The 27,605-nt window shown below is 40.8% G+C and overlaps 1 protein-coding gene across 1 annotated transcript in view; it reads left to right on the forward strand.

Moving 5' to 3' along the window:
* Nucleotides 1–26,437, forward strand: part of LOC104407743 (dual specificity protein phosphatase CDC14A-like) — a 57,532-nt gene extending 31,095 nt beyond the window's left edge. The window contains exons 5-15 of the mRNA XM_010017111.1: nucleotides 2,132–2,198; nucleotides 4,361–4,423; nucleotides 7,548–7,635; nucleotides 8,160–8,390; nucleotides 9,764–9,902; nucleotides 13,705–13,861; nucleotides 16,489–16,604; nucleotides 17,134–17,181; nucleotides 18,990–19,118; nucleotides 19,955–20,271; nucleotides 26,406–26,437. Of these exons, the coding sequence (XP_010015413.1) occupies nucleotides 2,132–2,198; nucleotides 4,361–4,423; nucleotides 7,548–7,635; nucleotides 8,160–8,390; nucleotides 9,764–9,902; nucleotides 13,705–13,861; nucleotides 16,489–16,604; nucleotides 17,134–17,181; nucleotides 18,990–19,118; nucleotides 19,955–20,271; nucleotides 26,406–26,437 (1,387 nt within the window). The remainder of the gene's footprint in view (nucleotides 1–2,131; nucleotides 2,199–4,360; nucleotides 4,424–7,547; nucleotides 7,636–8,159; nucleotides 8,391–9,763; nucleotides 9,903–13,704; nucleotides 13,862–16,488; nucleotides 16,605–17,133; nucleotides 17,182–18,989; nucleotides 19,119–19,954; nucleotides 20,272–26,405) is intronic.
* Nucleotides 26,438–27,605: the final 1,168 nt, after the last annotated feature.

Consider the following 27,605-nt stretch of genomic DNA (forward strand, 5'->3'; position numbering starts at 1 on the left):
GGTGTGAGAGGTTTTCAGATGTTGCCTCTGTGTCTTGTGTTCCTTTAAAACCCCCCAACATTAGAATAGTGCTGTTCTTCGAGTTTCTGGGAATGTGAGCTTGATTTAAACAGCTTTTCCATTGTTCATTCTCAAACTTTGCCTACTTTGAATTGTGCTGCCTTTCAGTCTTTCTGTTACTCCACCGTGTGTGGATGGCATGTGGCCGCAGCGCTGTTTCCTCCAGGCAGAGCGCACCTACTCCCATGGTGAGGTGCACAGGGGCAGGAACGAGCTGGCTGAGGCATGGCTGATGTAGCAGTGGCTGGTAGCTGTCAGCACCCATGTGCACCTCGCTGGGAACAGCTACCTGTGGGCACTGTAGCTATGAATACTGCACATCTGGAACTGCGATACCTTGCACAGCGAGGTCGAGTTCAGTGTCTTCCCTCCCTTTCTCCTCTCCCTTCTCTCTCTTGCTCTCTGCTGTTAATGGATTAGAGATGATGTGGCTTTCCCCAGCATTGTTTTTAGGTACTGCAGTATCAGCTTCCTTATCAGTTGAAGAAGTACTTAGAGAGGAAATAAAAACTAGACTCTTGCTATAGCAAAAGAACATGTACTGCAGAACATCTGCTACAATCACATCTTCCATTTGTATTTCTCTAAACAGTTAATTTTGTGGTTTGCATTGGTCTCAGCTTTGTTGTTTCCTCACAAACAGCCCCTTCAGAAAACAGTTACAGCTTTTACAGCTTTTCTGTTCTACATGTTCCCATTGGGGCCTTAAGTTTTTATTTGCTTGGAAGACCCTTTTGTTTGCTAAAATCCTTTTGTGCTAAAATGATGTTATCTAACTTTCTCCTGCCAAAAATGCAGTGTCTGTTAAGTTATATTTTGCAGCTTCGGTATGTTCTGCTTCTCTACTGTAATGAAAATACTTTCTGGCTTTTCGTTTTGTAAAAGTACTTTGTTGGATTTGGTTCTTGAAGGTTTATTCACGCTTGAAAGTTCGATTCTCAAACACTGTACTGAGTAGTTTTTAATACTCTCATCACTTGAAGGCTTTTCTAGAATAGCTTGCCTGTAATAGGACATTACCAGAATTGGAGCTTTTCATTTGCTTAAATGCATTTCCTGTCAACACTGCTTGCTCAAAGCTACTTACTCTGCTCTTAAAGAATGGCAGAGAATATTCTAGTCTTAAAGTGCTTGGAAGTGAAGGAGCACATCGATACAAAACCTTCATACAACTTAGAGCAAGTAGACTACCAACAAAGGGAAGTTTTCAATGAAAGATTGCGATTTGGACTCAATCAGAGATTAAAGCTGTAGCTGGCTGAGACCTAAAATGTTGCTGTTCTGCTAAATTGCAGTTCTTGGCACTCTGGGTAAGATGGCTTAGAGCAACACTAGAAAAGATTTCTTCAATGGAAATAATCTGCTTAGGGAGAACCCTGCTAAAATGCAAACTGCTCTGAAGCATGCTTTGAAAAGTACTTTGTCTTCTTGCCACGCTGCATTTGTTGCTGATAATCTTTGGTGGTGGTATTTGGTTTTATGCTGCTGTTTCTAACCCCTTAACTATGTTTTGCTTTGGGGTATCCTGTCATCTTCTAAAGAGAAACTGTTATTTTCATAGTGGCAGAACTGAAGTTAAGTAACTTCATATTTAATTATATCTGGGTATTTTTGAATCACATCTGTAATCAGACATCAAAACAAGAGCCTGTAAATGAAATCCAAACTAGTAGTCTGTTTGCCTTTCCCTGTTAGTGCAACTCAATGAAGACTTGAGTAATGATTAAAGCAAGTCTTGCTTTATTTACCACTATCCTTACACGATTAAGAGAGGATGCAAAGCTTCCTATTCCAGGACAGCATAAATAAGTTGGTAAAGGGCATGTAGTTAGCTGATGTAAAACAGCACTTGAAATGCTTTGCAGTATCTAACTGCAGTTACACGGAGCTGCATCTTCGGTAGGAGTGTGCTTTTGCATCAACAAGCTTCTCACAAGATGTCTTCTTTGAACTTTAATTCAGAATCTCAGAGAGGATTGAATAACTTGAACGTATTCTGTTGTGTGCTGCCTTTCCCTGACTACTTCAAATAATCCTGTGTATGTTAAATTCATTTGTATTAAATCCACAGGGATGCTTCATTTGGGAACTGCACATACAATCTTACGATCTTGGACTGTTTGCAGGGAATAAATAAGGTAATGACACTCTTCCTTAGCAAAACAGATTTCAGTTGACTTTTAAGAAGGAATAATACTGTTAAAATACATTAGAAGATCTCGTTTCAAAGCAGCAGCTGTAAATTGAGGTGTATGCTGTCATGAAGCCTAAGTTACTGAGGACTGCAAGTAGTGACAATGGGGGAAGATTACACCTTTACCTAGCTGGCCTGGTCTCTGGCAGCTTTCTGAACTTGACCTTCTGAATCAGAACCTGCAAACACCCCAGGCCTGGCTGTTCTTACCGCTGCAAGGTAGTGCACTAGATCTGCTATAGATTTGCAATAGATCATTTATGACCAGTGGTAAAAGGGAATAACAAAGGTTCATAAAGTCGAATGCGACAGACACCTAGGTGTGCTGTGATTTAATCTGATCTATCCTTGCAAGCATTTGGTCCCAACTTGCCCCCCAGTCACTTGGTTCAGTGTTTGACACTAATCTTCTCCTTCTTGTTCACAAAGAATGAAAACCAATGTATCTTACTGGTGTTCTGATGTGTCACTTTCAACAGGCCTGGTCCTGGAGAAGATTAAGCTCCAATATGGCTTCGTTAAAAATATAACATCACATCTTAATTTGTAACCTTGTGTTATATACTTCATACTCTAAGTAAAGCTGAGATCTTGTTCATCATTTTGCAGTGATCTTGATGAAGGGAGCAAGCTGTGTGAGCAGCTCTGTACAGACACTTTGCAGATTATTTGTAATTCTTATAAGTATGGCAAAACAAGTGTTTCTTCACGATTGAAAACAGAGAGATCCAGCTTAATATTTTTAGTTCTGTGGGGGTGGGAAAGGAGCTGTCAGTTAACAGCAAGACTCTAATTTGTGTGGCATTCTACAGCTCCTGAAGCTCTCTGAAGCAGGCAGTGCAGTCCTTGTAACTTATCTGCAACAAACTCGACAGAAGGACTTTGAACATCAATTTTTCCTCCTTTGTTCCCATAAAATTTCTTAGGGAATTTTTTGGTCCAATTCAGCTACAAGAGGAAGAAAACACTTGGAGCAAAAACCTTAATCTACAGAAAGATCTCAATCTACCTGGCTAAATTTGGTGTTTGAATTACATACATGTAATACAGGGGGCCTACAATTCTGGAGTGCAGCCAGCCAACGATGCTGAAATGAAATAGGTTTTCCGGTTAAGACAGACCTCTTGGTACCTTGGGTTTCATGACAGCCCCAGTCTATAACAAAGCTGTTCTTGTTTTGCCTTCAAAAGGTGCTTAATATGTAGCAGATAATGGCAGAGGGATGATGATTGTTTTCTTAAATCAGAGATCTGTGGTGTGGTTTTATCACACCTTAATCCCAGAGCGTTGTGTAATGTCTGTACTTCTCACAATGCAGTAGATTGAGTATAAATATATCCTGCAGAGCTGTCTTCCACCTATTCCTTGGAAGACGTTTGGGCTGTGAATTCCTTATTCACAGAATTGGGTTTTGGTGTGGTATTAAGACACAAACCTTTGGTACAAAATGGGCATATTTAATAATAGTGAGTAATCAAATACAAAACTTGACTTCTTTCAGTCCTGTAAGAAGTCCTGGCTAATGGAGTCTAGTGAAAGTCATTCTATCAGTGGAATGTGTATTAAAAGCAAATCACAAAACACAGGTTATACACAGTATTGTATTCTGCATGTGCCATTTTGCCTGGGTATGATGCTGATAAAGTCAGAGTTATCATGTTAAGTAGAGAAAAGCAATAAACTAAACGGTCTATATTTTATGTCCAGCTGCATGAAAACATATTCAGCATAGAAATCATTGAATGGATGTATGACAAAAAGGGAATTGCCTTTTAATTTGTCATCTGCCTTACAATAAAGAACATATGTACATGGTGGAAAGGGGGGAATCAATTTGATGATTTAAGTGATATGCAACAACCTTATGTCCCATTGTAATGTCTTTGGAAGGTTAAAAAAGAGCCTGACGTGCTTTAGTGACATTGTTGGAGTTCTTGTTGTCTGTGTTGTGAATCTGTGCAACATGTCATGTTGTCTTAATAGAAAGGCTTCATTAAGCCAAAAGCAGAAACATTTAGTGTTTTAGTTTTGATTCTCAAAAACACTATTATGAAATTAGATTCTATGTAATATTTCAGTATAAACTGACACCTTGTTGCCTTTTAGGCCTTGCAGCATGGATTTTTTGACTTTAAGACATTTGATGTGGATGAATATGAACACTATGAGGTTTGTACATTTAATAATGAGTTGAATGTGCTTGATTTACCTAAAGTAAGTTAGAATATACAGGGCCTCACAACTGAAATCACACTGGAAATGCATCTGAATTCGAGTTAAAACCCAGTGTTCATATGTAAGGTATGTCCATCCAAACCTGTGTGCATGTGGAAGACCTGTAGGATGAATACCCTTGCCCTTTCAGTGCATCACATAATAACTCTGCTGTTTTCTCGTAGCCCTTCTGGCTTCTGGGATCTCTTTCATGCTTTCCCAGCCTTCCCCCAGGATACGGTCCAAGTCTCCCAGCTGACCCACAGAGCCTGTGGGGTTTTTCCAGCACTTGTTGAGCTGCTTCCTGAGATGCCGTTAGTCCCAAATACATGATATTTTCTTTAATAGCTGCACAGATGAAGCACATTTTGAGCTTTTTGTGGTAAGGATGGATTATGTGGCATTCCAGGAATGAAAATACATCCAAATATTTCCCTAATGAAGTCCCAGAAAGCTCATACCTGAACTAAGTTAGAATATACAGTACCCACAACTGAAGAGTAGATACTTTGTTTGACTCTAGATGCTTCTAGGACTTTGTTATCTAACATACACACTTTTATCTGCTCATAGTAAACACTTATCTCAAGCTCTGTTGCTGCAGAGAACCTTTGAGATATGCCCATGCTGCAGCTGTGAGCTGGGCTGTGTACAGAAGCTGTACCTAGAGCTGGCCCAGAACACTTCCACGAGCTGCCTACCATTTCCCTTGGTTGTGTTGGACCCCTTGTCCTCAGAACTCCCCTAAATTCCTGAAGCTGCACTGGTTAAGGAGAAAAATACATGAACTAGAGGTGTGCCTCTAGTATATGGGCTATATCTATGTACTAGTATATAGTACATAGGCTATATCTGCCTATATACTAACCTCTGGTTAGAGTTGTATTACTTTACTGTAGCCAGTATTCTTCCCTCCCAGCCCCTCTAGTTTCAGCAAACATGGAAATACTGAGAATAAATTTGCTTAGTCTGAAAACACCCATTTTAAAACTTACTCCCTTAAACTGGATATTTCCATTATCAAATAAGGACAACTGCTTTTCTTAAATGTCTGTAACATTTGGTAAAGAACTGTTTTAAAGCAGGAAGATACAGGTGACTCAGTGCATATGTGGTACACACACAGCTATAGGACATACCTCAAGAAAGAGGGTGAAGACAGGAGAGGAATAAACGATGGAAAAACTGTATTTGCAACACACATCTCTACAGTAGATGTTGGCTGCAGCAGGCCCGCTGTAGCATATAGCTGGTCACTGCACCTACAAGCATTTGTAGAAGGAGTTCAATACTGAAACGTTCCAGAATGGTTAGATTGAGAAATTAGAATAGTCTCTGCTGAACTACCAAAATTCAATGACCAGTAACTAAAATGTAAAGTATGAAATTGCTGGGGTTTTGCTTCCTCTATGTACAGAATGAAAAGGTTTGCCTAAACACAAATGGTGGTTGGGAAAACTTAGGATTAGGCATTAATCTGCCTGAAAAAAAGTATTGGAATAATTGACTGGTCTCTCTTTATTTTGTTTGATGCTGAACATTACTTCAGGCTGTGAAAAGCACGTGTGTGTGAATGGTGTTTAAGTAGTCTGTCTGCAGTGTTCTATGGTTTTATGCTTCATGGGCAGCTTTGTACGTTTACATATGTCCTGTGCTACATTCCAGAACCCTTAAATGTTCCAGGGTTTTATTGTGTCAGGTTTGTGGAGAAAAGTTGCATAAGACTTAAAGGGGACAGCTAAAGGAAATTCTATTGCACCTTTGTAGCTCTTTCACCTTACTCCATGATCAAGGCAGCTAATTCCCCTTTTGTTGGACTAGACCTAAAATACTCCAGTTCTCCTTCTGTCAATAGTAACGTTGTTTGCATGTGGTGTTGAGTATATACAGATACCTCTGCAGTTCAGATTGCTTAATATTTCAAGTAACCCATGTAGCTATAAAGAACTACTTGTTTCACAAATAAAGCTGGTAATACAGACACAAAAGTACATTTGACTTACTGAACAACACTTCTTTGCTGAAGGGGCAGAGGTGCTCCAGTGCTGGCATTGCAGTTAGTGACACAAATCCGGGTGCTCGTAGGGTCCTGACCTGGCTGGAAGATGGGTTCACTGCTCCTTATGCAACCTTGTTCACTTTCAGATTTCTTTCTGTGAGGACATTTGGAGCAAGCCTAATGGGCTTCGCAAAGCAAACAGTGGGTGACTTGGTTACAGTAATGTCCGTTATCAGCTCCTTTCACTCATTAGGATGTTTTGAGCAGCTGAGAGCTAAAAACATAAGCTTAATAATGCAGCAGAACTGAGTGCCACGTCCTTAGAAGTCACACTGAGAAGAGCTGTATTGCTACATGAGGAACGAGCGCTCTCCAGTTAGGATAAAAGAAGGCAGTTTTGCACTTTAGTTACACGTTTCCAAAGAAGCTTCCAGTTTTTTGGCACTGCCAGGATTTAAAAAGCCTTTTTGAGGGTTTTATTTAAAAGTGGGTGAGAAATGCAAAAGCTCCTGTTTGAAACCGTTCTTAATTTAGTGGTTTTAATTGATTTATACTTTGCTTCTGTGATTATTGGCTTTTCAGGGCTTATGCCAAGATGTAGATTTCGGTTTCTAGAGGGAAATTAGAATTGTTTTTAAGGCCTAATTGGTTTTAATTTGTTTTCTGTGAATTGGGGTTTTTAGCCAGCACCTTACAGGGAAGGGAAGGAAGCATTTTTCCACGTTCTTTCATTAAAACATACAAGAATGTTGGTGTTTGTAAGTTTTGTAAGTAGGTATCTTAAACTGCTGAAACCTCTAAGAGAGAAGTAGCTTAGAGAGAGGGTCTTTCTGCTTCTCTTTGAGAACTTCAGCAAAATTGCTTTGTGTCTCGTTTTAGGGAGAGATTGCTGCAAAGCAGCTTATGAAGTTGGTGAGTTTGTCCCATATAGATAAGCTGCCTATTCCCATTGAAGTGTTTTGATTTAAGGCAGCAACAACATAGTGACAAGTAAAAACAAACTCGAGATTGACTCTTTTGAACCTTCTCTGTACAGGTATTAAAATGCTTTTCTCTTTTTCTCCTGACATTTTTTTATAGCGAGTGGAAAATGGTGACTTCAACTGGATTGTTCCCGGAAAATTTCTGGCATTTAGTGGACCACACCCAAAAAGCAAACTGGAGAATGGTATGGTGCATATCGTAATGCTGTCCTGTTTCCAGCACCTGCAGCAGTGAGCAGAAGATGGGAGGTTTATAGGTTAACTTTCATCGTCAGAAATAATCATACAGTGAACACTTTGTACACAATGATAGAGCTTAACTCCAAAGGTTTTGGAATTCTTCCTGGCTAGAAGAATTCCGGTTCTTCTGACGGTCAGTGGCTTCCATTCCGTGACAAAGTGCCGGAGAAATTCGTGTCCCTTCTTTTTTTCCTGGAACCTGATACAATAAATATGCAGAATGAAAGGCAAGTTGCATAAAGCAGAGGAGACTGTAACAAGGGAAAGACTGTAAAAAGAAGCTTGCCTTTACTCCTGAAGGTTCTTGGCATAATGGAAAGAACCTGTGTGATCCTAATGGAATAAAAAAGAGAAACTTGACCAACAGAGGGAAAGGAGAGATTTGGTTCAGCTAAACTCAGTCATTTAAAAACTCCAATCAGACTTTTGCTGAATTTCAACTTACTCCTTGTGCTTCTTCCTTTTATAGGTTATCCTCTTCATGCACCTGAAGCCTATTTTCCCTATTTCAAGAAACATAATGTCACATCCATCATAAGACTCAACAAAAAAATTTATGAGGCCAAACGTTTCACTGATGCTGGCTTTGAGCATTATGACCTGTTCTTCACAGATGGAAGCACACCAAGTGACAGTATAGTTCAGAGGTTCCTCAACATCTGTGAGAATGCTGATGGGGCTATTGGTGTACATTGTAAAGGTGTGTGCGCTGTTATTTCCCACATTGAAGTTCCAGATGAGTATTAATCCGTAGAGTTTATTCAGAAATAAAACATCTAAAAATACTGCTTTCCAGTCATGACAATAATCTTGCTTATGATACTTGACTGAATATATGATAAATATTTGTTATTTTCATGTGTCCTTTCCATCCTACGCCACTACCTACAGTAACTGACAATCTGTTGTTCATTGTCCTGGTTTTTCTTACTACCACTAGAAGGCATGAGTTTGAGTTGGTTTCTCTTTTGCATTATGCTGTCACAGCACTATGATCATTGGCCAGGAAATGCAAAAGACTGAAAGGTTTTCTTTGTGCTTTTGGACTGTTGTCTATTTTTCTGTGGAGCACAACCTTCTCGTTTCAAGTTAATGTGAGTTATTGTGATGCCAGCATTTCAAACCTGCCTATTACAGCAAAACAGCCACAAAACACGCTTAATCATGATGATTAACAAAGGATTTGAAGGGTTTGGCTTGATTTCTGTTTGCAGTTGTGTAAGGACATTGTGGAGACAAATGTCTTGCTGGTCTGAAACAAGAACAGTGCTATTCATAAGTTTTCCATGAACAATAAGCATGCGTATCTAAGATAAGTTTATTTGCTAACAAGTTGCTACTGTGGCTAGAACTCTGCAATTCTGGCATTAATAAGCTGGACATCTGCTAAGTGAGTGAGAGAACAAACTAGTGATCAGCAGGAGTAGATTGTTATTCTCCAGCCTTAGTTGCTGAAGGAATATAATACACTTTTCTAGTGATTTAGATATGCACTTGCTAAACTTCCTACTCGTAAACCCAGTAAAAACCAAAATCAAAGTACCTTTGAGAGGGCCAACACACACACTTTACAAATCAAGCTGCACATACATGTGCACAGCACAACAGAGAGCAGCACGTGTCTCCTCAGCCAGTGGCTTTTTCTTCTCGGATCAGCTCTGTTGTGAAACCAAGCTATAGAACTATTCACTGCTATCTGTAGAAACAGCAAGAATTTTGAGCAGTGTATAATTTTCTATATCAATGGCTTGGTAATTGCTTCTTTTATAATATCAGCCTTTAAAAAAAAACCCCAAACAACCAACTTAGAAGTAGAATTGTGCAAATCCCAAGAGTGATCACCACTCCATGCGTTCTTGAACCCTGTGAACTTCTTACAAGCATGATGTGTTTGTTCTTAGATCTGCAGCCTTGAAATCCAGTTATGTGGTAAATGGGCTACTGAACAGAATTTCTTTCTTCAAATATTAAGGTGGTGAATAACATTGTAAAGAAATCTTCTCCTACTTTAATTGGATACTTAGGAAATGCTCCTGATTTTGTATGTGAATGTTGATACTTGCATTTCTGTAGCTGGACTGGGGAGAACAGGAACGCTGATTGCCTGCTACATAATGAAGCACTACAAGTTCACACATGCTGAAGCCATTGCTTGGATAAGAATATGTCGACCAGGCTCTATTATAGGACCCCAGCAACACTTCTTGGAAGAGTATGTATACCTTCTTTGCTACTAAGAATGAACTGCTTCTCTACATCCTTCTCCATCTTGCACTTTATATAGGATCTACTTTCTGTCTACTGACATCGTATGTTACTGCCTGTTGCGGTGTATTTAAGGTTAGTCAACTTGGGATGGAACTCAAACTTACTAACAGTCGTTTTCTCTGGGGTGCTGTGCCTTTTGTCACCTTAAGGGGCAGAGGGTCTCGAGACTCTGCGTGTTTGTGTTCATATATAGCCTATGATGACACTTAAAATTAATCTCACAATAGTATAATTGCTGTGGGGTTTTCTTTCTTGGGATTAAGGATTAAGTATGTAGCGGACAGCTCCTGAGCTCTTTCAGATTCCGAGCGTAATGTATGAAGTGTTTCTGATTTGGAGCTAATGGTCCTTAGCAAAATTAAGGTATGGTTTTAATACAGCTTTTCTCAAAATGGACCGTATACTTTGGGTTGAGAACATTTCATGTGCAGGTAACTTGAATGGGTGAGTCAAGGTTTGATCCTGACTGCAACTGAAAGACAAAATTGCACTGGCCTCGAAGACGTAGGCGTTAAGTTTAATTTCATGGTGGTTTCTACATTGTGCATTTACTTATATACTTACTTACTTATATACCAGCAATACTTATGCTGGTATTTTTTATTTGATACCATGATGATATTTAGTTGGAGGCATTTTCACTGTTAGGAGAGGTTTAAGCCCAGTAGCAGCTCAGCACCACGCAGCCGCTCACCCACTGCTCCCCACTGGGATGGGGAGGAGAGTCAGAGAAAAGGTGAAGCCCTGTAGGTTGAGGTAAGAACAGCTTAATAGTTGAAATAAAAGTAAAATGTATTAATACATTAATAATAATAGAATCATAGAATAGTTAGGTTGGAAAGGACCTTAAGATCATCTAGTTCCAACCCCCTGCCATGAGCAGGGACACCACACACTAAACTATGTCGCCCAAGGCTCTGTCCAACCTGGCCTTGAACACCTCCAGGGCTGGAGCATTCACAACTTCCTTGGGCAACCCATTCCAGTGCCTCACCACCCTCACTGTGAAGAACTTCTTCCTTAGATCTAACCTAAAGTTCCCCTGTTTAAGTTTAAACCCATCACCCCTTGTCCTACCACTGCAGTCCCTAATGAATGATGATGATGAAAAGAAATGGAGAGGAAGGAATAACACTGCCACCCCTCACCCACCTCTCTTCCCCCCTTACACCCCTGAGGAAAAGAAAAACCATAAAACCAAAACTGAAGTGTTTCTCTGTACAGTTGCTCCCCACCCACTGGCTGATGCCCAGCCCACCCCTGAGTTGTGATCAGCCCCTTTCTGACCAGCTCCCCCCAGTTTCTGTACTGGGCACGACGTGCTGTGGTATGGAATACCCCTTTGGCCAGTTTGGGTCAGGTGTCCTGTCTCTGCTCCCTCCTGGCTTATAGTGCCTCTCCTTGCTGGCAGAGCATGAGAGACTGGAAAGTCCTTGATCAGGGTAAGTGCTACTGAGCAACAACTGAAACATCAGTGTGTTACCAGCATTATTCTCAGACTAATGCCAAAACACAGCCCTGCACCAGCTACTAAGGGAGGGAATTATCACAGGTGAAACCAGGACAATTTGTCTCATTTTGGGGAAAAAACCAAGAACTCTGCTAGATGCTGTGTAAATACAGTAAAACGTACACTGCATAGAATCAGAGAATGACCTGGGTTGGAAAAGACCTTTAGGCTCATCCAGTCCAACCATTCCCCAGCAGTGCCAAGGCCACCACTAACCCCTGGCACTGAGGCCTCGTCTACCCAGGGTGTGAACACTTGGAGGGACGGTGACTCCAGCCCTGCCCTGGGCAGCCTGTTCCAATGCCTGAGCACCCTCTGGGCAAGGAATTGTTCCTCAGCTCCATCTAGACCTGCTCTGGTGCAGCTTGAGGCCGGTTCCTCTTGTCCCGTCCCTTGTTCCTTGGGAGCAGAGACTGACCCCACCTCACTCCATCCTCCTGCCAGGCAGTTGTAGAGAGCATCTTAAAATCCAACAGATATCAGGGAGAAAGAAGCAGCATTACTGTAATTCATAACAGAAATGAGTATTCATAACGTGAATGAGGATTCCTATTTCTTTTCCAGTGCAACTGAAGGGGCACTCCCTTACTTGACATCTGGCCTGCCATTAGTCAAACTACTGTGAATCACAAGCTTTCACAAACCAGAAGTGCTCACTGAAGGCATATTGAACTTCTCCACTCTGTGCTGGTGCTTAGATGATGCACTCTGAAGAATAACTTCCATAATAGAGCAAAATTGAGAGAGATAATAGGTAGTGTGGTTAGTAAGTGCAGTTTACTTGAAAGATATCAAAAGCAGGGCCCGTGTCTTTTCTGCAGTGGTTATATAAATGCTTGGTTTGATTTTATAGATGGGCTAAGTTCCTTCAGATTTATTTCACTCACACTGTAGTATTGTTCATTAAGAGTTTTCTATTGGCCTCATGGCAATAGGTACCTGTTGTGACAATCAGGCAAAATCCAGGGAATGTCACCAGTAGTGTCAAAATGGGATTGAGAAAGAGGGAGCCAGCACCAACTGCATCATTCTGATATAAAATCTCTTGCCTTCGGGGCTGCAAAATTGCATCTGACAAAAAGTGAAAGTCTTGTCGCGTGGATTTCCCAACATTCCTAAATGTCAGAGCTTCATCTCCAGGTTCTCCGAGGTCTAACAGGGGGGTTGAGTAGGGTTTTGTGGAGACTCTCCCACCCAAGTATTTATCAAGTCAGTTTGTTACTGGGAATGCAGTTAATCCTGGAAGACTTCAGAGATCTCTAGATTCAAGCATGTTTTCTAGGCTCCTTCTGTTAGGTGGAATATGAGATGGTGCCTCTTCCTCTGTCCTGTCCTTCTCCCTTCTCTTGCTGTTTTCTTGGAAGGTAGTGAAGTTCTTCTGGAAGTGCTTACCTTTCCCTATGCTACTGAGCAGGTTTAGGCAGTTGGCTCAGGCTGCTTGGCCCTTGAGCTTTGCCAGAAGACTGTCAAAGACAGAAAAGCTTCCAGTGCAAGTATGTTCTGACTGAATTCCTTATTCTTTTTTTCCTCTGTTCAGTATAAGACTTTCATTTTGTTACACTAATATATAATAGAGTCTCAGTTTTCGGATGGGACTAGCATGAATGCAAGCAAAATTCCTTATTCAGGAATAACACAGTCACATCAACAAAAGCCTGCTTGGCCCATGCACATTGTAGCATTATGTGTGAAAGACGTGCTCTTCTATATCCTGCAAACTGAACTAGAGACCCATTCCCCTTTACATGGCTGTAACCACTTCCTCTGTACAGGTCAGCTGTGATTTGACTGCACAGTGTCTTTACACTCACAAACCTCATGCTAATAACACGTTGGAAAGTGCTCATTCTACACATTACATAAAAGCATTGTTTTAAATGAATCTTTAACTTGTGTTTTAAAAGCCTTTAAAATACCATTGCAGTATAATGGTATTTACCATTCAGTTCATCTCTTCACCCAGTTGGGGTTTCTAAGTTCAAGTTTCATTACCTGTAATACTTCTGTGATGGCTACAGACCTGTTTGGTGATTCTGGGGTGTTTTGTTGTTATCTTTAACCACTTTGTTGGGGTTTGTGGGGTTTTTTTGTGATAGACATTCCAATTTTTTTCTTTCCAGATAAAGATGTACAGAAGATCCAAATGTTGGCAACCTGTAAGAGTAGCGTGCTTACTTGTTGGGTTTATGTGGCTGCACCTTTGTTGATATGAATTGATCTGTTTTGTATCCCAAAGGAAGCAAGCAATGTTATGGCTGGAGGGAGATCTCATCCAATCAAAGCAGAAACAGCGAGTCCTTGATGGAAACATTAACAGAGTTCTTTGTGGCTTGAAGGACATTTCAATCAGTGACAGCTTGAATAAAGTGAAAGACTTGGATCAATACAGGCAGGTAGGAGTTTGTAGGGAAGATTTCAAATAAGCAGAGATGGAGTTGATCCGTTAATAACTAGCTTGAGATAATGTTTAATTTTTTTCGGCTTGTATTAGTATTCAGTTGCTTTTTCACAACTCAAACGTTCTGGTTTAAACTGATGGAGGTATTTCTTCAAACTTCAAAAAACTTGCATTAGTTCAAGTCATTCTTTTGGGGGTTTCAGTTGGTGATTGCAAAAAAACCAAATCAGTTCTCCTCCTGAAAATGTATTTATTCCAAATTCCTAGCTAACAATGCATGAGCGTATAGATGGCCCTCCCTTTATCATATGGATTACTGATGAGATATGTACATTTAGGGTAAGGACCTTACAGTTACTTCTTGGAAGCACAGGCATGAAACATGAATGAACGTGATCATACTTGTGTGTTCTGGGTGAGTCAAACCCTTGAACTGTAGTTTCCTACAGTATCTGTAAGAAGCAGTTTAGAGGAACTATGCATTTGATCAATGCTGTGTTAGCTCTGTAATAACTAAAGAGCTTTCACCTTGCTGACAGAGTCCTTAACTTGATGTAAAAGACCAGGGATGTCGTGGGCATCTGTCACATCATCTGTCATCATCTGTAAAGGTATTATGGAATATAAAAAGTCTGTGGCTTGGGATCTATAAAGTTAAATACCTAGATTCTGAATGGAAAATGTAACACTGTGTAGGGATGATCTTGGACACCAGATGAAAACAGTTGGCACACAGCTGTATGGGTAAAAGTAGTCTTCAAATCTGAGCTACTGCTACAACTTTACTGCTTCCAGTATTCAAGGCAACTTACTCGCAGGTAACTCAACTACCTGTACGCTTTGTAGCAGCTTATGTACAGGTTCACAGTACAAACTCACAGTGCCACTTTCTTCTCCTGTAAACCTCTCTGTACTATGTGTATTTAATCTTTTTACAGATGTCATATTAAAGTTAACACTCAGATTTCAAAACATTTAACTTATATCTTTATCTCTTTGGATATGTGATTATATTTCAAAACCTCATTATACTGGGCTCTCTAGAAGCTCAAACCAAACTGATGTTCCCAGTCCCCCATATGCATATGGTCTCAGAATGAGAGGGCAGAACAGCTCATGCAGTAACTGTTGGGCATGGAAAGACAGTGAAACAGAGTTTACCACCATTGAGGTAACAGTGGCCTAGCAGATAATCCTCAATGAAATCTAGCTAAAATGTTTATATTGTCCTATAATTAATGCAACACTTGGACCTTCACATGATTGGATTAACTTTTATTGTGTTGCTACTCCTGTAAACCTTTTGTCTGGGTTAATGGCAGAAACTATTAAACATAGAATCCCAGCCTGGTTTGGGTTGGAAGAGACCTTAAAGCTCATCTTATTTCCAACCCCCTGCCCCGGGCAGGGACACCTCACACTAGAGCAGGTTGCTCCAAGCCCCTGTGTCCAACCTGGCCTTGAACACTGCCAGGGATGGGGCAGCCACAGCTTCTCTGGGCACCCTGTGCCAGCGCCTCAGCACCCTCACAGGGAAGAGCTTCTGCCTCAGAGCTCATCTCAGCCTCCCCTCTGGCAGGTTAAAGCCATTCCCCTTGTCCTGTCCCTACAGGCCCTTGTGAAGTCGCAAGTTTTGGTCATGAAAACAGAATGTATCTTTGTTCTTGCTCTTCTGGCTTGCAGCTACTTTCACTAAGTCCATTCATCCAAATTAACATAGAAAGTAGTGTACCCACAATACAAAGACTCAGGGGAAGAGAAGCAGAAGGAAACAGGAAAAGATACAGCTTGACCCGAAGGATCTGCTGTCATTTGTAACGTCAGCCTTATATCCAGGCTAGATTGGTACTGCAGATTGTACAAAGCACTCACTATTGTTCTGTTTTCTGCAGAGCAGCAAGGTCACTTAGGCACAACAGGAACTGCAGTAATGCAAACAAACACTTGTCTGAGCTCAAATGAAGCATAATGGCCATAAACTAACCCACAGCAAGTGTCACCTCAACATGAGGAAGAACTTCTCTATGTTGAGGGTGTCAGAGCCCTGGCACAGGCTGCCCAGGGGGGTTGTGGAGTCTCCCTCTCTGGAGACATCCCAAACCCACCTGGACACGTCCCTGTGTGTGTGCCCTGCTCTGGGTGGCCCTGCCTTGGGCAAGGGGTTGGACTGGGTGATCTCCAGAGATCCCTTCCAACACTGATGGTTCTGTGAGTCTGTCGTAACTGGTATGAGTTGGTTTCATTTGACAATAAAAAACTACAGTTCTCCCCTTGCTTTGTGTAGCTTCATATTCCTCTGCTTCCCTTCCACATTAAGGATAACTTTAAAAATAGTCCTGGAGGAAGGAGTTGAATTTTAGGTCCTATGAAAGCCCACTTCTTTGAAGTCAATAAATATTGGCACTAGACTGACTTTGAGATCAAATCCTGCAAAAAGCCTCTGTGGAAGCGTGTTTGTGAGTGGCAGAGTTTACTGAGCTGGGCAAGGACAGAGCAGTGCCCCATCCATGCAGAGGGATTAGCCTTTCAAATCACAGTCTTTGCAAAGGAGATGCTCAATACTTTGAAACTACTGCTAAGGATCTGATGGATTTCCTTGCTTGTATGCTTCATCTTTCCCAGGGTGAGCTTGAAGACAATGCAGATGTGGAAGCTCAGGATGGCATGACGCAGGGAGATAAGCTCAATGCCTTAAAAACTCGGAGACGGACGTGTTCTAGTACAGCTGGAGCTCTGAGGTAAGTGTTAATGAATTCTGGGGGAAGCTGCAATGTGAAATTCAGCTAGTGCTGAAGCAAGCACACGGCCTTGGTTGTTGCACCACCTTCTGTGGTGGAACTCTCTCTAGATATATATCTGTTAGTTGCAGATTCGATGGTTTTCTGTCTCTTTCTCTTCTGTTCTTTGTCTCTTTCTGTTCAGGCTACCTGCTTACTATGTAGCAGTAAAAGGCAAAGTAAAAAATACCTCAAAACCTTCAGATTTCTCTCTAGCACTTTACGGTTTTTGCCTCAAAATATTCTTCAGTGAACTCTCTGTGCTCCCTATAGAAATGTGAAACTTTTCAGACCCAGTAAAAATGGGAAGTGTGAAAATAAACCTGCAATACTTCTCCGTTGTTGAACTGGAAATGGAAACAATGATTGTCAATAATTCCTAACTCTTGTCAGTCTTCTACTTTAAAGCCAGTATGAGACAGGAGTCTGCTTTGTGAGAGGGGGAAGGCTCTTTATGGTTTGATAAAGACTGCTGCTTTTGTTTCTTTAGGCTGCAAGACACAAAACTACACACCAGGTCACGATCACAACCTTTCAGGTATTAACTTTAACTTTATAGTTCTCCGTGGGTACCACTCAGGGCTTGTATTTTCAGTGTTTTTAATTATCACACCAATTTATCAGTAATTTCACACTTCTGATAACAGACTTTAACACCTGCAAATGCTGGTGGGAAGTAAGGGACAGAGGGGTACAGCTCCGCTTCGGGGATACGAGTCATTTCCTCACTCACGTTTTCTAGTGTCGATGGTGTTCTGCAGTGAAGGATGAGTAACGGGGGTGGTTTAACCCCAGCCAGCAACTTGCTCGCTCCTCCCCAGTGGGATGGGGGAGAGAATGGGAAGGGTAAAAGTGGGGAAACAACTTACGGGTTAAGACAAAGGCAGTTGAACAGGGACAGCAAAAGCCACGCACACAAGCAAAGCAGAACAAGGGATTCATTCACCCCTTCCCATGGTCAGGGTTCAGCCACCTCCAGGCCAGCAGGGCCCCATCACACGTAACCGTTACCTGGGGAGACCGATGCTGTAACTCTGAACGTCCCCACTTCCTCCTCCCTCCCCAGCTGTATGTGCCGAGCGTGACTCCATCTGGTCTGGAGCATCCCTTTGGTCCCTTGGGATCAGCAGTGTCCCCTCCCAGCTCCTTGTGCACCCCCAGCCTCCTCGCTGGTGGGGTGAGAGGCACAAACAGCCTGGACTCTGCGTAAGCTTTGCTCAGTGGGAACTGAAACATCCCCGTGTTATCAGCAGAGTGTGCAGCACAAATCCAAACCACTGCCCCATACTAGAGGCTATGAAGAAAATTAATTATCCCAGCCAAAACCAGCCCACCAGTTAACACACAACCACTTTCTCTCTGTAAACTTACTTGTCTCAAATGCCTAAACTGGCTACGTGTTGTCTGCATATCACATGTGTGGTTTAGTAGCTGAAGTAGAGGTATTGCTTAGTGGATACAACCAGTGCTGTTCTTCAGAGAATAAAGAGGGAGTTTCAGTACCTTTTCATACAGGGTCCTCACTGGTACTTTACTACAGGCTTTGCTCAGAACTTTCTGTGGGGCCAATAAAGCCATTAGTTTCTTCTTGTTTTCTACATGCTCATTTGTGACCTTTGCTCGTCTCCAATCAGCACTGACCGTGCCACCCAAAAAAATAGAGTGAAAATTGACTTAATTTTTAAGAGTTAGAGAATTCAGTCTCATGGTGTCCTTTACCCCACTGCACCTAAAGTACAGCATGTAAGATAAGCTGTCTGTCAGTAGAAAGCATTAATACTGAAAGGAACACATTCTCTTTTGTGCCAACCTGGATTCTGGAAACAGATTACTCCAGATGTCCAGCCTTGGAGGTGTCCATTTACCCTTTCTTGGTGTGGAATGAAAGCCATTTCTGCTCAGTATCATTCTGTGCTGGTAGCTGGAGACTTGTACCCAAGGTTTTTCATCATTTAAGAGCTGCTGCTGCTAATATCCCCTGGTGTAAAGATGGAGAGAACTTCATTCTACTGTGAGGCTATTTATTTGCAGGCTTTTAGTAAGTGAACATGGCCAGCTCTAATGCTGGCATTTTTGAGTAGTCCAGTGCCCCACACTTCCAGCTGCACAATGTGGTACAGCAGGGGACAAACCTGAGTGGGATCTTTGAAGAGTCTATTAGAAAGAGATTTAAACCCAGGCAAACGGATGTGTTTTCACTGTTGAGTTCTTAGCACTGAACCCTGAGAATTCCCACTTTTTAGAGTACCACTCTGAAGCACCAGGCTAGAAGGCTCTGTGTGTTTCTGAGGTGTATATTTCATGATACAACCCTTGCTTCTCACTAAAACTCTGCGCTCTTTTTAGACTCAATACTTCAGGTAGCACAGAAGGATCCATGTCTCCTCTGAAGGCCTCCAAGGTGATGGCAGTTAATTCACCATCTGCAGAAAGAATAAGCAGAATTTCTACATCCTCAGGCTCTAACCTTAAAAGGTTTGGGTGTTTTTTCCTTCTCGTTTTGGTTCAGTGGTACACAATGGCTTTCAAGCACGTATGCAGGCTGTGAAGGGCTTGCTGTTCTTGGGTGTAAGAAGGGTTAAATTTACTTCCAGAGTGATTTGCTGTTCCACCAGCCAAACTTTAGTTGCTTGCAGATTTAAAAACTCAAACAAACCCCCAAAACTTATGCTGCTGGCATGAGAGTTTTGGTGGGATTATATCAAGTATTCCCACGAGTCTATTTACTGTTAATGACAGAAGAATATTGAGTGATCTTTAATTTCATGAACCCATTATTTCTGGTTTACTACGTAATGATGGATGTTAAGTGAAATTTAGAATGATTGATGCATTTTTAGTAACTTCTGGGCACAACTATTCACTTGAAGAAAATAACTGAAGAGGTATTTCAGGGCACCCTATTTTTCTTCCCAAATTTTATCATGCTACTTCTTGGTTACTTGAGGACTTCTATCACATTACTGATGTCAAGAAACAGAAGGGGAGTTCTTAAACTGCTCCATGTACACAAAATACTTCCCTGTAGATCAGCCACTGCCTAAACCTTTTAACACAACCTCCTTCATGGGCGTATAGTTTGGCAGAGGTGAAAGCTGGCCATGGTAGTGCTTGAATAAGCCAAGTTTGGGAAGTCCTGACAAAGAATTCTGGGTTTCACTAGTTGAGAGCTAGAAGATGAACGCAAATAATTCCAGAATGGTCTATGTTGTTCACTGAATGTCTTCTGAATTGTCTGTTGTTTTTCTGTATGTATCTGTACATATCTTGTGTGTATTTTTCTTTTTTCCCCATATGTGTTTTCTATTCAGTGTTTCCATACACTCCAGACTAGCCAGTTCTCTAGGGAACCTGTACGCTGCTTCAGATGATGATGAGAGCAAACTGACATCATCGTCCTCTAGGACAGGTCTTTCTGTAAGCCATATCTCCAGCCACTTGAAGGGCAGCTTGCAGCTGCCTCACAGCAATAACCATGAACTGAACAACAACTTGTACAACAGAAACAGCAGTAGTGGCAGCAGCCTGAGCAGCCCAACCAGTTTCCCCAGCGCCGTGACAGATGAGTATGCATCAACCTTCCTTTATGGGCCCTACGACTCCTCCAGCACGATCCCAGAATCAATGAATTCCTGTAAGTTCATAGTTACAACAGCACTGTCAGGCATCTGAGCAATGCTGATCTTCCTTGCTTCTGCCAGCAGAGCTGTCCCAAAACAGTCCCAGTGTGATCCTCTCACTTCATGTTTCTGAACAACAACTTTGTCTCTTGCCTTCGAAAGTAATTCTCATTTCATCTGCTTTTTTTCCACCTCTTTCAAGCATCTAGCTCAAGGAGGTTCATGAAAATAAATGACTCCTGAACTTCAGCTAACACCTTTTCTGCTATCTTTTTTATGAACCTTCTTGCCCTTTAGTTTTCTTTAAATTTCAAATTATCTATAACATAGTTTATAAGTTTATTAAGTATCTTAATCTTCATGCAGTAACAGAGTTAAAGAAGCCTTTGTATGTATCACACTAAAAGTACAGCAGTCTTACGGATAGGGTTCATGTGAAAGATGTGTCCACTTGACATGAAACCTAGTCCTTTTCTAATACCAAATGGGAAAAGTATTTTAGAGAAAGGTATTTCTGATGGTCTCACTATTTTAGCTTTCATTCCTCGACAACTTAGGATCATGGAATCCCAGACTGGTTTGGGTTGGAAGGGACCTTAAGCCCATCCAGTTCCAACCCCCTGCCATGGGCAGGGATATCTCACATTAGACCATGTTGCCCAAAGTTCTGTCCAGCCTGGCCTTGAACAGTGCCAGGGATGGAGCAGCACTTCCTTTGTGCTGCTTTGGGCTTATTTTGTGCCCTTTTTCTGTGTGAAAGTCTGTATAAAGAGGGTGTGTGGAGAAATTAATGCAACTTGAAAATGCAGAAAAGAGAGACTATAGAAACTCGTAACTCGGTTATGAAATCAGAAATAACTTCAGGTATTTTAGGGAAAAATAAACATATTTACTACTATAAATCTACAAATAATTTGCAATATCTGGTTTGAAAAGATTTGTATCCTACTAACCATAAAGTGCTGTGTTTTTAACAGAATATTAAAACCCCCACAATTAATGGAACCTGCCAGCCTCTGTTCAGCAGTACCAACACTTCTGAGTGTTATATTTTAGCTCCTGGAAGTTAAACTGTCTTCATATAAAATTAACTTCAGAATATGACACCTTTCTCTCCTGTTTCCTTATCACTGACAAATTCTTTCATTCTAAAGTTTTAGTGTTGTACCTGCTACTGGGTTTGAGTGTGGCCAGTCTGGTGCCTTTGAACACCTAATACACATTGTGTGTAACCAGGGCGTTTGTGAGTTACCTGGGAGGCAACCTTACTTCAGAATAACAATGGCTAAACTGCTTTCCTGCTTGAAAGATGATTTTCAACTACGTCCTGAACGTTGCATGTGCTGCTAAATACACCACATGGCCTTGTGCATCTGTCACAACTGCAGTGGAGTGCACTGAATTGTTACCTGCTTTAAGTACAGTGGACTGAGTTGAGTGCAGATCCTGGGATGTCATGGTGTGTAAAACAGGAGTAGGTTATTTGATCATCTAATCTCTGAATGCTTTCTGTCTGGTAGGGAGCCTCTGACTTACTGGCTAATACAGATCCATCTTGATGTTGCTTTATTTTGAACACAGTATAATTTTTCTTGGTAATTAGTCCCACTGGTTGAATACAGTCATTTCACTTTCAATCTGAAACATGTATCTCTTTATTGTGTCATGGTTATAGTCCTTTATTACACTATTTTCCTGTTAGGAAAGTATTTCATGCTAGTCATCTCAACTCGATTGTCTTCTGATAAGCTAAGTTGGCTCAAAGATCCTTTAGGAAAGTGTTCAAATCCTTTTACAGGTGTTGAAAATCCCTTCTCAAGCAGTCGATGCAACACTTAAATTCATCTTTCAGGTCCAGAAAGCTATTCCTCGGTGCTGTCCTGCTTAGAAATCCATAGTTTGTGTTGGCTTTGTTAACTGTAATGCATTGGGAATTCATGAGAGGCACTGACTTGTATTTTAGCCCAATGTCCTGCATTCCTGTTTATGTTTTATGTGGAACTCTGTGGAAAAGCAGCATCTTCCCCCTCACTCCCACCCCCTTCTTAATAGGACCCATTAACCAGCCACGGACCATGTTGTGTTTCACCACTGCCAACCACTGACATCCAGCTGTTTTGCTTTTGGTGATGTTCATCAGTGCTGTTGAGCTCTGAGCAAAATATGGAGTAGCATCGAGCCTTAACACCACCAGTAGTGGTTGGCAGAACTCTGTTCAAAGCAGACTTCTACTTAATGATTTCCACTTGACTGCTTTAGATGCTGAAATGACTTGGAACTCTTGACAGCTAACCCTCAGTCTTGTTGCTGGAAGTGTTTGCATTACATTGCACTTCTTTCTAATTGGAGCACATCAGATGCTGTACCTGACAGAAGCCTGTTCCATACACTGCTGGTGATGTTTATTCATTTAATTTATCACATCAAAGAACTCCTGAACGATATGAATTCTATTCCTCCTCGTTTTACTAGCAGAATCTCCCTTGCCCGAGTTAGATCTCCAGCTATCCATCTGTAATCGTACAGGTACTCTGCTTTTAGAAAATCATCATTCTAAGTTTGTTAACTATCAGCACAAGTGGTGCATGAGCATTTTATAATGGTTAGGGCAGTAAAATTGCAGTTCTAATTATTTTTCTTCAATCTCATTAGCGAGGACATTGGGAACTACATTTTTATGCAACGCAAGTACATATTTTTTTGTTTCTTCAGTCTGGAGAAGTTAATACTCTCTTTTTCTTTTTTCTGTTTATAATGAGAATCTTTAAAACCCACTTATTAATACTAGTGTTCCACAGACAAATCCCAGACATGACTCTCACTTCCTCTTATTGTCAGCTATTTTTTCCTAATGGTTTTTGTCCTTCATCCGTGGAGCTCATGATCCATTTCCTTTTTATCACGTTCCTGTTGTTGTGTGCTGATGAACTAGGAAAAAAAGCTTGATTTTCACAGAATGGTCAGCTTGCCATTCTAGCCAAATAGAAGAAATGCTTTATTTACAAATGGGATGTTTTGATTAAACAGAATCTCTCACAATTATAATTGGCAGAAATATTCTTACCGAGTAGAATCACATTTAAGGTACCACAATAAGACTTTGGCTTTTTTCTTACAGTCGTTATAAATCCAAATATCACTCTTTAAAATGTATTTTTATGGAAGAGTGTAACTGGGTAGTTTTAGGATGAGTCACCTTTTGCTTCTATAGCTGTCATGGAAACTGGCAAGATGGAAAATGCTCAAAAAAGTGAAGTGTTAGCAGTGTTTTAAAATTTATATACATCATCTTCATATGTTTCTCTTAATAAAAGCTTCCCATTAATGAATATAGGACAGCCTTTGCAAAAAAGAAAGACAAACACCAGTGCATCTCCCTGATCTGGACATCTGGCAGACACAAAGGGTTACTTCAAGTGCCTGTGCGTTCTGCGTAACATAGATTTATTTTAGTGCATCTTGTGGACTCGGGGTAATTCTCGCCTGTTGCAGCAGAGGTTTAGGAGAGTTGATGCTCAGTTCAAAACTCTGACGTTACTTTCTGCAATTCTCTGGGAAAAGTCCATATTCAGGTGCTAACAAATAGTCGAAATGCTCTCAGGAGGTTCTCTCTTGAAAGCTGACTCACAGCTCGCTTGGTCCTCAAGTTAAATGCTTGTGAATACGGTTCTCATGCCCAGGAGGATCTGTGGCTTTTCTCTTCCAGGAGGCTTTCCGTGCCTCCGGCTGAAGAAGAAGGATAGTGATCTAAGCAGTTGCTTGAGCATGAACTTCATTAGATATAGTTAACTACAGTGGAGCTAATTCTTTGTTTAAACATCTGATACTTGGGTATAAAGTGACAAGCTTAAGACTTGCATAGGACCACTGTGAGGGTACGCTGAAAGTCCTACTCAATTAGCTGAGTTTTATACTCTCATCACTGCAGTTCAGCAATTTCCTTTGGGTTTTTTTGCCTTCTATTTTTACCTCTGCTTTAAATGAGATTTTGTTAAATACCAGCATGTGCCTTGTAAAGGTGGATTGGGGTCTTTTGTTTCGAATAAAGCTTTCAGAATCACAGGACATACTTTGAGGCCCTGCAAATAGGAGGTAGGAATGTAAATTTTAAAATAGAAAATTCAAAAGATTTTAAAAGGGAAAAAAAAAAATCACAATTACAGGCTTTGAAATATTACAATCAATCTTTTTGGACAATGTGAAGAGATTTAAAGGCACAAATTCCATAACTGCAAAAGCAACCAAAGTAAGTTTACACTTCAGAATCTTTCATTTATGGATTTCTTGCTTGTTTATTCAAATCCTGATGTAGAATTCTTGGTTACTACTGTCTGCTAAGCAAAGGGCTGGGGTTCGTAGTTCTTTGTCAGCTAATGGCTAGGTGTTCCCAGGCTCACCAGAAGCATACAGTGCTTTCTGGTCATCTTTCATCTGTCCAAGCTTAAATGAATCTGTACTGCACAACATAGGAGAGTGGATAATTAAATGTCATGCATTTTTTAATGTTTGTTAATCAACTTCACTTGGAATTCAGTTCTGAAGGATCCATCTCAAATGCTGCTCTGATTAGGTGTAACAATCTTTCTGGTGATTAAAATGCACATCTGAAAACGAGTAAGCTTTGAGGGCTGCTCCTTCTGCCTCGCTCTTACACATACAATAAATAGGTTGACAAGTGCTCTCCCCAAAGCTAATAATCCAGAAGGATTATTAGAGAATGGAGTGGGGGGAAAAGCTTCTATTATTGTGTTTGGCAATTCCACAGTGATTCTGAGCCTATGATGAAAAAATACTTGTTATTTCTGTTTAGTTTTGCAGTAAAGTATTTTCTACTAAATGATACCCTTCATGTTGAATCCATTCAGTGCTAAAAACAGACCCTTTTTAGTCAGTGGTATTCAAATCTTTACATGCTGACAGCACTTTTTAAACCTAGGAAAGAATATCCAGATGGTCTCAGATCTTCAAGATGTGAAAATGCTTTTAAAAGACAACTTTGGAAATGCACACCGAGACCTAAGATACAGAAAAAAGTGGGTTTGTGGCATTAGTTAGAGCTCTAAAGGTTTATATATCTGTTATGCACTTCTCACTATGTGTAACAAAGAGCATTTCTATACGGAGTAGTTAAGAATAGTGGGAAAATGGAAGACTCCAAGGATCTGAGCTTTCTTGGGATTCATGCTCTTCTCCAGTGGTTCTCTCTCATTCTGATGAATTGATGCAGTTTTAAGATATGATTTGAGGCTTTTATTTGCTATTTGTTTATAACTAGTACAGTGCAAACCTCTCTCAGATAAGACTTCTTATTCATCAGGATCCCAGCCTGGTTTGTGTTGGAAGGGACCTTAAAGCTCACCCAGCTCCAACCCCTGCCACGGGCAGGGACACCTCACACTAGAGCAGGTTGCTCCAAGCCCCTGTGTCCAACCTGGCCTTGAACACTGCCAGGGATGGGGCAGCCACAGCTTCTCTGGGCACCCTGTGCCAGCGCCTCAGCACCCTCACAGGGAAGAGCTTCTGCCTAATGTCTCATCTCAGCCTCCCCTCTGGCAGGTTAAAGCCATTCCCCTTGTCCTGCCCCTCCAGGCCCTTGTAAAATCATCAGAGACATCTTGAGCACGTTTGGATGCTCTCTAAGCTACTTTATAATGGAACCAGAAATGCAATAAATTCAGTAGACCAGGTTATGTTCTCCTCCTCTTCATGATACGACTGCATGCTGATCCAGATGAACTATTTGCAGAGCTTCATTTTCATCTGGTTTTAGTAATCCTACATAAATTTATTCATGTGCATAATGGTGCTGCTGTAGGTTTTTTCTCAGTAAGTAGCTATATCGTGTCTGTTGCCTCCCTTTCCCTGAATCAGCACCTAAATAATGCTTATTTTTTACAGTAGCACTTTGATTGTCATTCAGGACAAATGGAAACAATTCAATTAGAATAACTGCAATCATCTGTTTTCCCAACACATTTTTAAGGTATTGCTTTAAGGTGCTGTTTTAAAGGACTTGTAACGCTTCTCTAATCTTGTTCTAACTCCTCCTTCCTGTCCTTTCTCCACTCCTTGAGTGCAAAATGCATATTACATACCAATATAACCTCCCCAGTGAGTTTTAATCAGTTTTTCTTCTCTGCACAGTCCCTTCAGTCTGAGTATGTTCAGTACTAAAGCCTTGCTGCTTTGGTGAAACCTGCTGAGCTCTTAAAATCCAAGTCCTTCATAAAGAAGAACTTCGGGAAGGAAGCTGCTTGCTCAGAGGAGGAATCTTCAATACACAGGACATATTAAACCCTTAACGAAGAGGAGACTTCTTAACAGGCAGAAATTTCTTGTTACTGACTACTGCAGCTGCACTGATGTTAAATTTATCAAAGTTCTTACCCCATGTTATATGCAGATTTAAATTTTTAGTGTTGAGCCAGCTTGAATATATTTCTAGTGAGTTTCATTAAGACATTTATTAACTTGTGTACAGTGTTAAAATATGTATCTAGAGAATATTTTGGTAAGCAATATATATAAAAATGATGTAAAAATTAGAATATATTTTGATCTAGTGTCCACTTTGCTACAAAAATATGTATTTTAAAGAATTTGTACACGTTTATCAAAGATACAGATTTTTTTATGAACAAGAAGATTTTCTTGGTGTTAGGGGTCCACCATTCTTGCAGAGAGCCTGAGGTAATTACTTTTTCACTACTTGGTCTTCTGGTAACTTAGTGGAAGCCTGACTAGTGAGAGACTAGTTACTGCACTATCAACGGAAAGCACTTGGTGCAGAGTCTCTTTCCACTTTAGCTGCTAATGTTTCATAAGGAAACGCTGTGAAAGAAAAATAAAGGGAAAATCTTGGTTGAGATGGAACTTAGATCTTCTGCTGCAAAGAGAAAGTGATTTATCTGATGATTCAGTTCTAGAATTAACGCTTTCTTTCCATTTGTCTTAAAGGAATGTTTTCACTTTCTTTCCAATGTAGAATGTTACATTTTGCTATGCAATATACGCTGCAGAAACGAAGGCACGCCGGGCTGCAGTTGGTAAGAATGTGTATGTACAGTGAGTTGGGCAGTGCTGCATACTTAACATAGTTTTAACCTACATCTGGCACTATGTGTACGCTTTCATTAGCAAAGATGTTGGAAGTATATTAAATTTTCACTTATCAGTTGGATAAGTTTGGCTATCTTACCAATTGGGTAACATCAGCTGGATGTTTCCTAAACCTTTTGGTTTGAATACTGCTGTTAAACACATAGCTACTATAAGCTCCTGTATCACAGAATGTTTTTTGTCAGTAGTAAAGATGCTCTTTAATGTCGAGTTTAATCAGGTG

Source organism: Nestor notabilis, unplaced genomic scaffold, assembly GCF_000696875.1.
Source record: "Nestor notabilis isolate BGI_N333 unplaced genomic scaffold, ASM69687v1 scaffold396, whole genome shotgun sequence".
NCBI classification, from domain to species: Eukaryota; Metazoa; Chordata; class Aves; order Psittaciformes; family Psittacidae; genus Nestor; species Nestor notabilis.